The following is a 17600-nucleotide window of genomic DNA, read 5'->3' as shown; positions in this document are numbered from 1 at the left end:
AGGAAACAACTTTTCTCGAGTCTATCATCATCATCTCAACAACTCAACTGAGCCCCTGGAACCAATTCAACTCCTGCAACGTCTATCAATATCTTTAGAGACTGACTTTACCTGCCATATTATCATCATCTACGTTACAGCATCCTTGTTTTAAATCTAAACCGTTTCAAAATGCACTGCTACGGTCACCTTCTATTCTTTTTTTATATTCTTTTTTTCTATTCCTTTTTCCTTTGTTTTATATTTTGTTTTATTAGAAAATACTCGGTCGACTTTCTTCCCAGGACCACATCAGAGGACACTAGAACCTACTCCCGAGGACCTATCCATCACTGCCATGGATCCCATCACTCCAGTGTTCAAACCTTTCTGGAGTCATAATGCTGGGGGTTTTTTCCCACCTTTGTTTATTATTTTGTGTAATTTATTTTATATAAACCCCTGGCTTGTAGCGGTGAAGGGAGTTGTATACAGCAATGTGCCTTCTGTATATAACAAAGAGTTCTTCTTCTTTTATTTATGTTTTCCCCTTCTCATTTATTTATTTTTTCTTTACCTATTTTGTATTCTTTTTTTTTTTTTTTTTTTTTTGCTGGTACTCCAGTTTGGGCAGCTGTGTGTGGGAACAGGATTTGCTGACGCCCACTGGCATAGCACTACCTCCAGTGAGTGCAATTTTCGTCCTTCCTAGAACAGACAAAGATTGTAGGGGACCATCACCTGGTTAGGGATACACTTGGTTTCGGCCCACCTCCCCGTGGTGTAGATGGACATTGGGCAGGCTTTCCAGGTGATCGCCTTTTTGGTGACAAAAAGGCCAAAAACAACACAACACACACACACTGCACAAACATAACATCACACAATTTCTGGCCGTTTTACAGAGTTTCTGTATCACCTGGACGAAGTTGAACTAACATTCCGGAGAACTGTAAATAGGATACTATACAGCAACAGATCTGGATACCAGATAGATTAACACCTAAACGACTTCTCTCCACCATTCTGGCAACTAGATTCGTCGCTGATAAAAAGTATCGTCAACCAATTCTTCAGTCTTCTCCTACTTCAATCCAAGAAATATAGAACTTAATGCAATCTAATTTTCATTTTTGTATTGTATAATTTCTAGCTTTTCTCAATTTGTATTGTATAACTCTTAACTTTACTTATTTGTATGTTTTGATTATTACAATTAGCTTATTTTTTTTGCTTATGTTTTGATTATTACAATTAGCTTACCAGGGGTTAACAATGTAAGGTAACCCCTGGTCTTCTGGCAGTGAAGGACTGCTACAATATTAGTGTTCATTTTCTCTTTGTACGATAAACAGTATTCATTTATATCTTTCAGTTAATACGAGTGTGCATCAATAGCACTGATCCCGCCCAGTTGCCAGTAAGTTGGTAATTGATATATATTAGTAATCTATAACAAGTGCCAATTAGATCAAAATAGCTGAGCGAGTAAAATAATTACAAATTATTTTTAACTTGTTTTGATATTTAGTTAAAATTGTAAAAGGACCTTCTGTCATTTTCAGAGTCAGTGCGTGCTGTGCAACCGGAATACGTATCCACAAACGGTAAGAAAACTTACTTTAGTTGATAGCATGATTTGCCTCATTTTACTCCATTAGATTAAAAGCAAGTGTAATATATGTAAAACAGGTATTTTTTGTAAAACTCTCAATATTCAAAGTCAGCACGAGGTAGCCCTGTATTACACTATAAAAAACAGCAAATGTTAGTGTACTCTTATTAATTCTTTTAAGCTTTTCTTAGGTTTCAAAGCTCAAATTTAATTAAAAGGCTATGAAGCATCAGTACGATTATGTTATAGCCATATTCTATAGGTTTCTTTTGCCTGTTCTTTCTGAATTAAAAAAAAAACTGAACATTCTGGTAAGCAAAAACCATCAAAGCGAGATTCGAACGCAGCCAGTGTCCTAGCAGTAAGCACGGTAGCCGTGGCCACTGTGTTCACCTTGAGGACTACAAAGGAAAGTGTCGAGGAATATCGTGGTGACTAGGCAACACGTGAATGACCAGCATCATTACAAAAACAACATGCAACATCGGTTTACATTTAGAGATTTATTACTATTATTATTATTACTCGTTTATTTTATAAAAGCACAATGACAAACATCGTCCCTTAAATTATTAAAATAATTTAATAATGTAAAATTATAAAAATTAATGAAGAAAATGCTTGTTGGGTGTAATGAATAACTTTGCGTTTTACCAATCTAGTGATCTGTTCAATTATATCAAAAGAAATTATTTTAGGAAATGAACTATACTAAAGAGAAAATCCACAGGCGGGTCAAGGTCATTAACTAGTTTCTCTGCGCGCATTCACGATAAAACTTCACCCTTTCCCAAACTGTTAGTCCAATAACAGCAAAGTTTACTTTCAGAAGAGGAATTATGTACTGAGAGAAATGAGAGGAGCTAGTTAGTGACCCTCAACAGCATATACAATTTTTCCTAACTTCAGGAGGGGCAAAGATCATATAGTAACGAGAAAAAAGCAAGATTCATCTTAGACGATTAAAATGACATGACACAGGAGTGCTGTTAAGTTCCAAGACAATTAAGCAAGAAGAGTCAGTTCATATTTTGCGTGCATTCTTCGATTGGCTCTTTGCTGAGCGAAAAACACGAGTTTGAAGAGATAAAATCATGAAACTCTCGCCCAAAACCAAACCAACTTGGCTAAGGTTTAAAAAAAAAAAAAGAAGCAAAATATCTGTGTGAAAATGGCTCCCTTAAGAAAGCAAATTACCACTGCACTGGATATACCCCACTTTATTATTATTATTACTGTTTCTCCCAGATCGAGGATTCCACCCAGTAACGGGTACGAGAACAGAGGGTGTTGTTATGTCCGGTGTTAATATTGGTCGAGGAATTCTCTGACTGTCCCACAGGTGTTCAGTATTGCTACTTTCTGGAATTCTTTGTAGGTGTTCTCTGGGAGACCTATTACTGCTAGGCTCTTGTGTAGGCTCTTTGGCACTATGCAGTTGACACGATGATCAAGATGATCTATACTTGTTGCATATGCCACATCTCCTTGATCTCCTGTCTTAGATCTGTGTACCTCCTAATCTTTTCTTCGTGGATTTTCTGGAGGTTGCCAGCGTTGGGCACCGCTATATCGATCAGGTATTAGCCCTTTCCTTCATGTCGAGAAGAGTTATGGCTGGTTTTTTGCGGGATTCTCTTGTCCTTTATTATTATTACAATGCTCGATAAAATTAAGATAACAAAATGTTTTTCATGAATATTTTACTGACAGTGTCGGCGAAAGCAAATACACTGCTCGACAAAATAACAAGAACACGTAGAAAATGTGGTGTAACTCGTCCAGCTTGTAATGAAGGACAAAATTTGGTATGGTGGTGTTACCATAGAATAACAATTAAATGAGGAGACAGTAAGAAACTTCGAACATGTATAAGGGATATATATATAGGGGTTGCATAAGAATTACAAAAAAGGTCACATTACACCAGTAGATACAAAATGCTCGAAAATATGGTCATATGACATCAGCACGGCGTATGATCCCCTCCAATGGCTAAACAGGCCTGACAGCAGTGAACCATGCTTTACATAAGGGTTTTTTGCGACAGAATCTATAAGATTCTATGGCAAAAAATACCGTTCTTCCACCAGCGCAGACCTTAGCTTACCAAGTGACCGAAGAGTTGGCTGTCGGAGTGTAATGTGATGTCCAAATGCGTCCGACACATATTCAATGGGATTTAATCTATTATCGTGCTGGCCACGGCAGTCGTTGGATATCTTCAGTTTCAAGATATTCCGCAACCATTTGAGATCTTTGTGCAGTGTGTTGTCGTCCAGAAAAAGAAGAAATCTGGGCCAACTGCACTCCTAAAAAGTTGCACATAAAGTTTGAGGATCTGTTCTCGTACCTCTGCACAGTTATAGTGCCCCTATCAAAAACATTCAGAGGGGTGCAGCAGCTGATCATTATTCAGCCCCACACTAGAACACCGCCTCCAAGGTACATGCCCCTTTCTCTGATCTAGAGTTGGTACCGCATTCCTTGTTGTCTCCAGATGAAATAACGTTCTAGAATCTGTCTGTAGGCTAAATCGGAACTCATTAGAGAACAGAACTGTAGCCCATTTGTCTGGGCTCCAAGTCATATGTTCATGGCACCAGTTTTGATGAACTCTGCGGCGGTTTGGGGTTAATGCGATAAAACCACTGGCTTCCTTGCGTAGAGTCCACTTTAATTGAGCGGTCTTAACACAGTCCGGTTGGAAATATTTTCACTTTGGCCCCAGCAACCTCAAGAGTCAGTTGATGACAGGACATCGTAGGGTCCCATCTTGCTGTTAGAGATAGACAGAAGACTGTTCTAGTTGACAGCACTTGGAAGGCCTTGGCCAGCTCTTCTTGTAATGGTTCCTGTCTGCATAATGCCGAGAACACTGCGTGACACATTAAGCCAACGTGCCACCTCCGCCTAGGATTGCCGGTCATAAAGTCGCCCAACAGCTCGCCATCTGAAAGAATTATTCAAACGACGATGACTTGCCATCCTGAGTACTGTAGATGAGACTATCCCACTGAGCAAGCCAAAATAACGGAAATGAAGTGATGTCTCAACCCCTGTGTTTTCATAGTGTGCGGCTTTGAAAGATGATAGATCGATTTAGCATTAGAATATTAGCATTAGTAGAGGCATATGATGCAAGAAAGCAAGCTTTACAGCATCAGCCAAAAAACTTCCCATTTCACCCATCCATTGGCTCCAAAACTTTGTCTAGTTCTTCCTTGAATTTATTTAGGCTATCAACTTCCACAACGACAGGTGGAAGTTTGTTCCAGCAATCAACTACCCACTGGCTAAAGGTAAATTTCCACACATCTATTCTACAACTGTCTTCCCCTCAATTTGAATTCATACTCCCTCAGGTTTGTAATTTGAGCAAGAGGAAGAATCCCATCAGCATTGAGCCTGCTCAAACCATTCCAGGCCTTATGCACCTCAATCAGATCACCTCGCAGGTACCTAGTCTCCAGAAGCTGCAATTTACAGAACTTAAGCCTTTCTTAGTAAGAGGACCCATTCGTTCCCTTTCTCTACACTCGTTCTAGCAACTTTACATCCTTCCTAAAATTTCTTACTCGGAATTTACTCGCCGGGATGCCATTACAATAAATATTTGCCTTCAGCTACACTGTTTACAATAAAATATTCACGAAAAACATTTTGTTCTATTAGTTTTGCCGAGTAGGGTAGCATTAATACCAATGTTCATAGTTGAATGTATGTGTGACATCTAGTGGTACAAAACGGTAACTCCTTTGAAGGAGCCAGCGTAAAACAGGGTTGCTCTATTGCAACTAAAAAGCCGCAGCAATTCATAAAGATATAAATATTAAACAAAAATTAAATGTTATAAAACTGACGTGCCACTCCAAAGTTATACTGGACAACAGAGGGTTTAATCTTCTGTTTTATAGTGTAACTTTGGAGTCGCATATTAATTTTAACAGAAGATTAAACCTGTTATTGCTTTGCGTACATCCCTTCTGCACACCGTTTACTACACTGGGAAGAATGTCAGAATACTTTACTTGTGAGGATAGTATATATTTTATGTTGTTTCTAAAGTAAGTGTAGATCGGCAGTAGTAACAAATATGCCTCATCCATTTTAAGTGATGGGAGTGGGGGAGACACAATTCGTGGCTTTTGGTTTAAATCGAAATGGGAAAGAAAATGCGCTGCGTTGCGAGAGGTCATTCAATAGATGATTTCTTGCGAGACAGCGCACTTTCAGTAGATGACCTCTCTCTCCCAATAAAATAAAATTTTTATTTCAGTTGTATAAAGAAATAGGCCTAACTGAAATTGCCTGTTGTAAATGCATTTTTAAATCAATGGCATCATTACTATATATAAAACTTCGATTCCAGCTAGCACTATTTCGTTTAAAGAATATTTTATAAAAAAGAATAAAACGCGTCCGTTTTATTTTCTACCAGCAGACTCGAAACAGAATGGCGCACATCTCTCATGACCTTAACGAAATTACTAGTGATCTTCGTGAAGGTTTGATCAAAATAATCAATACTTTGACGCTAAAGTTTCGTAAGCAATGCGTACCACCCATCTGTCACCCACCCAGATATTTATAGCGCAGTATCCAGCCCAACACGAATAAGTGATTTCGCATGACCTTTAAAAACGCGTCCATAAAACAAAAGACCTACTCCTGCAACAACAAACGCAGCCAGCCATTGGCGACTGCACGGGATTTTACTTTGCAATATTTCTCTGACAGAAAGCAATCACACTGCCTTCATGAAGTTTCCGATTTGGAACTCATTCACTTGTTAACTGCAATATTAAAGTTTGGCGTTTGCAAACCACATCGAGGAAGCCCTAGGCCAGCTGGTTCCAATTTCGCCCGCTTCTGCCTTGGCAATATATTAAACTCCGATTGAAAGCTCATTAGAGTAATTCTGCATAACAAATGAATTAGTGTGGCTTAACACCATTTGTAAGGTTAATTAATACCTTAGTATGAAGGAAGAAGACGATGTCAAAATGAAGTGGGCAGCAAACAAGTGTTTCTTAAGCAAATATACGTTTAGAATTTTAATTTTTGTACACTAATATTATTAGTAAATTTCTAAAATTGCTGTTGTGGTCATCAGATTTTTTATTCAAAATTAGAATAGTGATAATTAACGTGCCACATATTCCAACAACGCAATACAGTGCATTAGTGTAGTATCACATCGATCATTGCGTGCCATAGCAAATTGTTAATTTTAATAAGTCCAAGCATCATGCACCCATTTTGTTTAATAGGACAAATTTCGTGCTTTATTCTTGAAAAATTCAGGAAATCTATTCGATTTTTCCCTTCTCACGCACAGGCTTTCTATCACATTTATATCCAGATTTCGATATGATTATTTAAGCTTTATCTTCAAGTTGAACTTTGATAAACAAAATCAGTTTAAAAAAAGGGGCCAGAAGTGGGCAGTCGCAGCACAAATATGCGTGAACTTGCTAAAAAAAAGAAAACATTGCATTATTGTCGCCTATAAACAATATCCTCATGAATTGAATATTCGAATAGAATTGACATTTTTCGATCGTGTTTCTTCAGTGATGAAGCATGATTTCACTTGAGTGAATCCATGCTTCAGGTTACGCACCCACCGATGAGGAGCCAACAAGCTCTGAAAGGGCCGTCTGGGTGGTGGTGGTGGTATCCGCCGAGAATAGATAACAGTAGTCTTCTCCATTGGTGAAGCGTTACTTATTCGAGGTAGTGCAATATGAGACATTAGCCAAGTTCCTTTTGTTGAATACAGTTGACAAAGTGCCAAATAGACAGCGTAATATGCAGAAATATTTAGGCCTTTATTGTAAATTAATACAAGAGCTGTATAATAACTACCTAAAATTTTAATTAGGTTAGAATGATAAAATTTTAATAAGTTAAAAATCGATAATGCTAAAAAATAGAAAAATAAATAAGTTTTCTATTTTAAAGAGAGACAGGAATCTTAAATTTAAATAGGAGTTCTAAAATTTTTATCACTCACCATTTTAAAAGGAAAACAAGTGAAAGATTTATATAAGTATAAAATTTTATTGTATTTAATAAGTTAAATAGAAAATATTATTTTTTTTTCCTTTTATAACAGATATCTGGAACCTGTCTGATCAACATCTAATAATAGTTGGCCAGCATATTTATCACGAAAGCATTTTTAAAATGCTAATAATAACTGGTAAAATACCAATAACAACGGCTACCAAAATTATAAATTAGACGATGTAATTATGCACAAATGAAACCGTACTGGTGATTACATAAAAGAATTTACACCCCCCAGCTTACCGCTGTCCAGGGGGTGGCTCTTGAGCAGAGCAATAAACAGATTTAATAAATGAATTAGTTTCAGGATTAGCCATATGGTGCAAGGAAGCCCTAGGCTTTTGCTGCACCAGAAAAAAAAATAATAATAATAACCTAATTGACATATCACGTAAGTATCGATCCAGCTGACTTTTCAATTTCCCCAAACTGCCAAGCCTCAACCACTCGTGTAGACAACTTATTTCAGTAATTAAAAACTCGCTCACTAAAAGAAAACTTCCTACTGTCTAGTCTAAATCTCTTCCCCTGTAATTGAATTTACAGCCCCTAGTTCTGGAATCAAAATAAAAATTTCACTCTCTTTCATTTTACTTTTCCCTCTCAGAGTATTCAGGTCTCCTTTAAGATGTCTACTTCCCAAACTCTGTAGCCCACATATTCGAAGTTTTCCCTCATATGGACGCCCTTTTGCCAATCTCACAAGGGCGTTACCCATCTTTGTTTGAAGCTGCAAAAGTAATGATAAAGAGGTATGAAAGACAGACAATACAGTCACACGCACTCTGGTGAAGTTAATCACTGACAAGAATCTCTTTAGCAGTGAAATCAGAGGTGATAAAATAACAGGATGCTATGGAAAACGTTACAGACGCGGAGCGAACTTAATACTAACCATTGTGAGGGCGAATTGTACTAATTCTGACAAAATTAAAGAATGTACCATAGCGTGGCACTAACAAGTGTTGCCAGAATCGAAAGGAAGAGTCCAGGTTATGCACAATGTAAATAACTGTTAAGAATATAGATTGATGATAAAAGTCATGATGACGACTTCAAACAAAAAGTGAATAATTATTATTAATTTTCATATTATATTAGAAGCACCCTTTTCAGCTTTTTCATCAGCTGTCTTAGTGTTTATTCACGGATATAACGGCAATATTATTAATAAATCAAATGCTAAATTATTTTTGAACGTTAGATTTACTAATAATCCAATTCTCAAGACATTTTGAGCATTACTTTTACTAATAATACTGCTGCTATAACAGAGGCTAAAAACTGTCTAAGACAACTGATGAAAAAGTGAAAACAAGGAAGTATCTAATGTTTCCTTTAAGATTTCCTATAAGTAAATCCTAAAGAGGATAGGAGACGTGCAACATCCTTGTCATCTTTACCTAATTCCACTTTTTTCTTCCTCCTAAATTTATATTCTCATATGTATTCTGTGACTGTTATATAGATCCATATTGGTCTTCTCTCCTTACAGTTAATTTAACTTTTAAGATTCCCGTAAGTTTTCTCCAGCTGAATCTATCACAGGCCTTTTTCTGGTCTAAAATAAATAAATTTTCTGTTTATACTCCAGAACGACTAAACTCAGAGGAGTTCACAGGACAGAGAAAGAGTGCAAGATTTAGTAGCCACGGGCTTGAATCACGCAGAGCATGAGTACTTTGCATCCTCGCGCCTGATCACTCGACTATGGCGGCCGTTACAAATAAATGAATAATTATCTTTAAATATTCATCGACAATATTTATGAAAACGTTTTTTTTTTTTCATTTGATATAATAGGCATCTTGGCATATAAACTCCGAGTGTCCAATAGAAATTGGATACTCGGAGTTTAAACCTTACAGAGTCGATTATTATGCAAATTATTCGTGCCTATAAAAACACGATCTGCGACACCACTTTTGCTGTATAAAGCAATGGTCAGGCCACACCTTGAGTACTGCGTACAGGTCTGGAAGCTTCATTTTAGGAAGGATGAAGAGTTGCTAGACGAGTAGAGAGAAGGGCAACAAGACTGGCGAAGGGAACAAAGGGGTGCTCTTATAAAGAAAGCCTTAAGTTCTGCAAATTGCAGCACCTGGAGACTAGGCACCTGACAGGCGATCTGATTGAGGTGTATCAGGCCTTGAATGGATGGAGCAGGCTCAATGCTGATGGGATTCTTCCTCTTGCTCAGATTACAAACCTGAGGGGGGCATAGATTGAAACTGTAAAAAGACAGTTGTAGAACAGATGTGCGGAAGTTTGCATTTACCAGCGGGTAGTTGATTGCTGGAAGAGACTTCCATCTGTTGTTGTGGAAGTTGATAGCTTAAATAAATTCAGTGCAGAAGTAGACAAACATTTGGAATGAATGGATCAGTGAAACAAGAAGAGGGTTTGGCGGGGCTGATGCTGTATAAGCTTGCTTTCTTGCATCATGTGCCTCTACTAATGCTAATGCTAATTTCTAGCTATACCCTCCTTTCTTGCATACACTCTGTATTTCCCCGACTCTACCCTTTTTTTTTTTTTTTTTTGTCTCCGACCAGGAAGCTCTGGCGACTCTGGCGCAGACAAGCCAGAGAATAATGGGCAGCCTGGCTACTTCCTATCGGCGTGTGCGGGCAACGTGGAGTCCCACCAGGGACCCTGAGGCCAATTGCCAGGACACACAATGGAACCCACATAATACGACGTTTCAACACACAACACTTTTCTGCCATTTACAGTGTTCTGTATTTCTTCACAGCGTACATATGGCATAGATGTGGGAAACCACAGGTGGTGTCTGACCCTAATACTATGCACTACGGAAGCAGTTTTAGGAGACAGGAACCATTAAAAGGAGAGCTCACCAAGGTCGCCCGAGGGATACGTCGATCGCTATCTGAGTCTAATAGCAAGACAAAACCCTACGATGTCCTGTCATCAACTCTCTTGCGGTTACTGTCGCGACAGGTGAAAATATTTCCAACCCGACTGTGTTAAGAAGGCGCAGTTCCAGTGAACTCTAAGCAAGAAAGCCAGTGGCTTGTGACCCATTAACCCCAAACTACCGCAGAGCTCGTCGAAACTGGTGCCATGAACATATGGCTTGGAGCCCTGAAAAATGGAGTACAGCTCTCTCTCTCTCTCTCTCTCTCTCTCTCTCTCTGATGAGTGCTGTGTTAGCCTACAAGCAGAGTCTAGACGCTGTTTCCTCTAGAGACAACGAGGAATGTGGTACCATCCTTCCAACATCAGAGAAAGGGACACTTAAAGTGCAGGCTGTGTTCTTGTGTGGGCCAGAATAATGCTCAACGGCCGCACCCCTCTTCATGTTTTTGATAGGGGTATCGTAACTGCGCAGAGATACCGAGAACAGATAATCGAACCATATGTGCAACGTTTTAGGAGTACGGTTGGCCCAGATGTAAGTTTCGTGCATGACAAGGCCACTGCATTAGAGCTGAAGTGATGGAGGAATATCTTGAAACTGAAGAAATCCAAGACTGCCGTAGCCAGCACTATCACAGAGTTAAATCCGATCGAATATGTGTGTGACGCCCCTGGGCATTGAATTGCACGCCGACAGCCGACACCTCTCGTCACTTGAGCTAAGGTCTGCGCTGGTGGAAGAATGGGATTTCTTGCCACAGAATCTTATAGACATCCTTATATGGAGCATGGTTCACCGCTATCAGGCCTATTTAGCCGTAGAAGGGGATCATACGCCATACTGATTTAATATGACCATATTTTCGAGTATCTTGTATCGACTTCTGTAATGTGACCTTTTCTGGTAATCCTTATACAACCCCTATAAATGTCCCTTATACTTGTCCGAAGTTTCTTGATGTCTCTTAATTTCATCGTTATTCTATGGTACACCAGCAAACCAAATTTTGTCCCGTTTCATTGCAAGCTGCATGAGTTACACCACTTTTTCTACATGTTCTGTTAATTTTGTCGAGCACTGTATTATCAAACAGTATACAAACCGTCACGACGAATACGCCAGGGGTTTAACATAGCAAGTGTTCTAATATGGATAATATTTTAAAAGATAAACCATTAACCCGGCCAAGTGTGGACAAAATTTACTCGCGTCAATAACGGGATTTGAAGCCAGGTATTTTTCGCATGGTATGGAAGGACGGTGATTATAGCCCTGTGCTATCCGCGAGCGCTGCAGCGCAATTGAAGCAAACTATCCAGAGAGAGAGAGAGAGAGAGAGAGAGAGAGAGAGAGAGAGAGAGAGAGTCTACTGAAATTACAAAAGTTAAAATTGCCACCCGCAATATGCACAGCATTAGGATTCACCCTAATGATGAACAATTGATGCTGAATAATTGACAAACGGCTACTAACTGATCAAGAGCTGAAGGCTGTTGATCAGTTAGTAGCAGTTCATCAATATATTAATGGATGGGATTAGCCAAAAGTAGATAGTTGCAATATCAACCAAGGTAGACTTACATTGTAATGACACAAGATTGCTTCCATTGATTGTGCGAGGATGGAGGAGGAGGGACGAAAGAGAAAAATGTAGAGTCAAATATTAATGTTGTCATCCAAGGGCGGAACTATAAATTACGAGTCCCTCTGTTAGGGTGCCGAACGGCCCAGTGATCTTTACAAATCATAGCAAAACAAGCCGTCGTGCTCAATGAATCTTTGGACTTCCTCCAACTGGACCTGGCGGTATAGCAGTTTCGCCACTGTTGCAACCTCACTAATCATTCAGCTGAGTGCATGCAGAATCCTGCGGGTATGGGGCAAAGAAAAAAATAATAATAATCAAAAACAACAACGCGCTTTTTTTAATATATATATATATACTTTATACGATAGCAAGCGTAGTCAATATTATTATCATATGTAGATAACTGCTGTCTCAGGATTTCAACATGGTTGTTCACCACGCTAATTTGGATAATGGAAACATCAACGCGTAACCTCTGTAATCTTTTGTAGCAATTCTGAATTAAAACTTTTTTGCTTTTTCATGATTGGATATCGATAGCATCGTTTGTCAGATTGTTTGCGCTGTTCCTTGTTCAATAAACTATTTAATAGCAAGAAAAAAAATTATAATTACGCCACAGAGAAAGACGTCAGTTACACGCTGCGAAAATCGAGTTTTAGATTTTCTTTCAGAAACATTTGCGTAAAACAAATGTAGATAAAAATATATAAAATTTACCATTGATTATTAATAAGTATCTTAAAGCTAATTTGAATGATAATGATATTCATTTTATGCAGTAATTTTCGTAGCAATTATTTTTTGAAATATATTTAATTTCAAGTAAATTGATTTAGTCTGAATTTTTTTCAAGATTTCACAAATAGTGTGATTTATTTTGAATAATTATTTGTTTCTTTTAGCTGACGAACTGCCTTCAACAGGTAAGAAACTATGCTTAGAAACTGCGAATTTTATTTGTTTTCGATAGTAAATTTTTTAACTAAAATTCGCCATTATTACCAAATTCAATCCTGTAATGTAGTTACAATTCGCCATTGTAACTACATTACAGGATTGAATTTGTGAATTTTAGGACTTATTTACAGGACAACTTGTAGTGTACATACACTGCTTGACAAAATTAACAGAACACGTAGAAAACGTGGTGTAACTAGTGCAGCTTGATAAAGTGGAACATTTGGTATGGTGGTGTACCATAGAATAACAACGATATAAGGAGACAGCGAAAAAATTCAGACAGATATCAGACGTTTATAGCGGTTTTATAAGAATTACTAAAACAAGTCGATATAAGATGCTCGAAAATATGGTCACGTGACATCAATACGGCGTATGATCGCCTGCAACGGCTAAACAGGCCTGACAGCGGTGAACCAGGCTCAATATAAGGGTATCTGTTGTTGTTTTACGGTTTAAGCAGCATCAGCGACTGTCTATAAATTGCGTGCATTCTGAGGTCGATTTTCTGTTTGCTGGACGAAAAACCAGTTTTCGGGCATGGGCGCCGGCAGCATGGTGCAAGTGCATCACCTTTGCATTTCGAAGTAATACACAATTTTGTATATTTTCATTACTTTATTTAAACATAAGATATTGCATGTATTCGAAAATTTGGTGAACAAAAAATTTATTCCCACATGCACCACCTCGCAAAATATTCGGGCCGGCGCCCATGTTTTCAGAAGGAAAACCATGCTAGCCTCGCCTGAGACCGACTAACTTAGCCACGTTGCGAAAAAGGCCCATTAAAATTGGAAAAGACATGTTCGACGGCACTAGAACTCAGGTCTTTACCACCCGGTGATAGGATACAAGGGCAATAGGATACAAACCACTCACTTCCTTGCGTAGAGTCCACTTGAATTAAGTCTTCTTAAAACAGTCCGGTTGGAAATGTTTTCACCTGTGGCCGGAGCAATCTCAACAGATAGTTGATTACAGGACATCGTAGGGTTCCGTCTTGCTGTCTTGCTATTAGAGCCAGATAGCGGTCTGTTCTGGTTGGCGTAGCCCTCGGATGAACTTGACCAGCTCTTCTCGTAATTGTTCCTATCTCCTGAAACTGCTTCCATAAAAAAAACAAAAAACTATTTATCTTTTTATGAAGGTCACCCGGAAAGTTATTTCATCTACTCATATGTATTGTATCTGTAAATTTCGTGTGTTCTCTGGTCGATTTGCCTACCTTTGCTGAAAAACCGCGGGTTCAGGGAGAAAACCCGTGCTGTCTACGCCTGAGACCGACTAACTCTGCCACGGAGTGAAAAATGTCCATAAAAGCTCCTCACGTCATCGACGGGATTCGAACGAGAGCCTTTTCCACCCGATGTGGGGGAGGACGGTGACGATATTACTGTGCTACCAGCGTAGACAAACTGCTTACATAGTGCCGAGACGACACTGAGCCACTGACATTAAGCCAACGACCACCTCTGCCTGCGACTGCCTGGTTTCAAGTGGTTCAACGGCCCATCATCTGAAAGAATCATCTAAACTACGATGACTTACCATACTAAGTACTGCAGTCGTGGTTATCCCATTGAGCAAGTCAAAAAACTGGAACGAAGTGATGTGTTCGCAACCAGTGTTTTTTCTAAGCATGAATAATTTGCATAATGTCCGGCTCTGTAAGGTGGTAGATCCATTTGTATTGGATACTCGGAATTTACATGCCAGGATGCTTATTATGTCAAATATTCGCCTTCGGCAATGCTGTTCACAATATTCAAAAACACATTTTGTTCTATTAATTTTTTGAGCAGTGTATTAGTTACTTAAAATAAAAATGGAGAATAAATATTAACAGCTACGTACATGTACAACAGGTTGATGGCAACACTACTTAAAATTTGTATGAAAAAGATAGTGAGAACAGAATGGGACAAAAAAGGACCTGCATGCAAGAGAGAAGTGTGTGTGTGTGTGTGTGTGTGTGTGTAGAGAGAGAGAGAGAGAGAGAGAGAGAGAGAGAGAGAGAGAGGATATGTGATAGTAAAACCACTAGAAAACAGTGTAATGCAACAGATCACCATTAATGATCTCAATTGTAGAGTATTTCAACAATTGAGAGGAACAGTGAGAGGAAATCGCAAAGGCACTATTACAGTATCGGTATGGGTTCCTATGCGAGTGGCAGAATGTGGTGTGTATAGAGGGAGGGATGTTAATCAGACTGCACAATCCAGGTTTCCGACGGATACCCCATGTGTGATGTTTTCCCAAAGAATGGTCTCAGGAAAGAAGGCCATGACAGTTTAAGATGGCCACGGGCTCTGTCAAATCTGAAAAAAAATCTAAGAAGGGAGAATACATGGAATTATAAAATACCTAGCAGCGAATTATCGAATAACGAGCAGTAGTCACAGAAGCCATGAATACCATATATCAGGGGAGTCCAAACCACTGTTTGGCTAGGGAACAAAACTAATATAATATAATATAATATATTATAATATATAAAAGATATTATATTATAATATCTTTATTGCAATCAGTGAAAATTTAACATGCATGCCTGATGCAATGCCCATAACAGCAATAATGCTAGGGTTAAACATAGAAAGGAGCTAAAACAGGAAAAAACAAAACAAGTTGTAAACACGTGAAAACAGTTTTTTTTTTTTTTTTTCACAATGGCAACACACCCATCAAGGAAAAACAATGATAGTCACTCAGTGAATACTAGAGTTGCTCCCCGATGATACGTCTTCTGTACACTTTGTCCTCAATAAATTTCTTGTAGTCAGCATTCATCTCCTGTAAGTTTCGAAGCACCTCCATTGGCAGGAATCTGTCGCCCGTCCTGAGCCTCCACGCCACGGACTGTAAAGAAGGAAAGGCTCTTAAGGGTTTTGGGTGGATTCTCCAATTACACATCTGCCAAAAGCTTGGCGTATTGATTTAACTCACTATCATTTTAATTGAGACGAGTAAGGGGAGGGTGAAGATCCGTTCTGAGACTTTTCTGTAGTTTAGAAGTTTGGTCATTTCTGAAGTGTGTGTGAGGGGTGGAAGTTTGTGCTTGAAGAGCGCCCAACGAAGAAGCCAGTACTCATCAGATGAGATGTTTTTTTTTAGTGTAGTTTTCGCTGCCGACCCCCAGATTTCTGATCCATAGGTGATGACTGGCTGAAAAAAACAGGTAGATATATTGAAGGGTGTAACTGACATGAAGGAGGTGTTGTTCGGCAATCCATCTGGACCGGCAGACCATGTTGTGAATATGTGCGACATGATGTTTAAACCTGGGTTTAGGGTCAAAGATGACCCAGAGATCTCTGTGCTTGGATACTGGGGATTCCATGAATTTTCAGGTTTAGTTGAGTTGGCTGTGATTTGAGAGAGAGAACACCATTTATGCAGATTTATTTGGATTAATCTAAAGAGAGAACTGTGCTATGCAAGAGCTTTTAGGCGGTTTATGATGGTTTCGGAAGCAGTCTCAGGTCGGTCGGCCTCATGGATCCGATAGAGGAGCTTCAAATCATCTGCGTACCTGAGAAAATCCGTTTGCTGGCACAGGAATGGTGAATGACAGCAATAAAGAGGCGCCTAGAAAGTACTCCGCCCTGGGGAACACCAACACTGACTTTCCTAATGAAGGATTTTTATTCACAGTCAGGTGAATAACCCTAGCCGTAAGAAGCGACTTTAATAATTCAAGGATCTGGCCTTTGATCTGGTATCCCTCCTCACCTAGCTGAAGGAGGGTCCGGACGTCAATGCAGTCGAAGTTGGACTGAATATCTAGATAAACAATTGCCATCTCCGCCCTACCTTGTAGAGCCTCCAGACTGGCGTTGGTGGTTGCCAGCAGGTTGGTGATGGTAGACCTGCATTTCAGTGCATAATAGATAAATGGTGAATCACATGGGAGAACCTGGTTGGTTAAGATGGGAAGAAGGCACTTCTCCATAAGAGAAGTGCCTTCTTCATGCATCATGACGATGCATGATGCTTTCATAATTGACCTGAACTGTGATAGTGAGGTGGCTACATGTGTTTTTGGAATTGGCCGACTATATATTGGTTCCAGGCAGTTGGGAAACTTTGAGTTGTGAGAATTCCATTTAAGATTCTTAGAAGTGTATGTGTAGTGCTTTGTACAGTTGTTCATCTGACCATTTAGCTGGTGGTCCCCTATTGGGACCCACCGTTACCCACACTTGGCCTCGTAGAGGCAGACCCTGCCACCTATATTCCTGAGATTTCCGTGGCTAGTGCCTACGTAAAAAAAAATTGGGGATGAGCGCTAGGATTGCAAAAGTCGAATGGATTATAAACGATGTAATTTGGACGTAATTAAACTTTCAAACTTGCGTGGGAAGTACGCTACTGTACAGGTAGAATAGAAGAGGGAGACCAAAGACTGGGGGGATGAGAGGTAGAAATATGGGGACAATAGAGAAGGCGACCCAAACATGGTCAGTGATGCTCGCCCAGGCCCGACCAGG

At 39.3% G+C, this 17600-nt stretch overlaps 1 protein-coding gene across 1 annotated transcript in view; it reads left to right on the top strand.

Moving 5' to 3' along the window:
* Positions 1-17600, top strand: part of LOC150079003 (uncharacterized) — a 62868-nt gene that overhangs the window by 15808 nt on the left and 29460 nt on the right. The window contains exons 3-5 of the mRNA XM_090383510.1: positions 1355-1399; positions 1545-1586; positions 13047-13067. Coding sequence (XP_090239636.1) covers positions 1355-1399; positions 1545-1586; positions 13047-13067 — 108 coding nt within the window. The remainder of the gene's footprint in view (positions 1-1354; positions 1400-1544; positions 1587-13046; positions 13068-17600) is intronic.

Source organism: Mastigoproctus giganteus, chromosome 10 (assembly GCF_048544385.1).
Source record: "Mastigoproctus giganteus isolate SK-2022 chromosome 10, ASM4854438v1, whole genome shotgun sequence".
NCBI classification, from domain to species: Eukaryota; Metazoa; Arthropoda; class Arachnida; order Uropygi; family Thelyphonidae; genus Mastigoproctus; species Mastigoproctus giganteus.
This window is presented reverse-complemented; position numbering and strand designations above follow the sequence as displayed.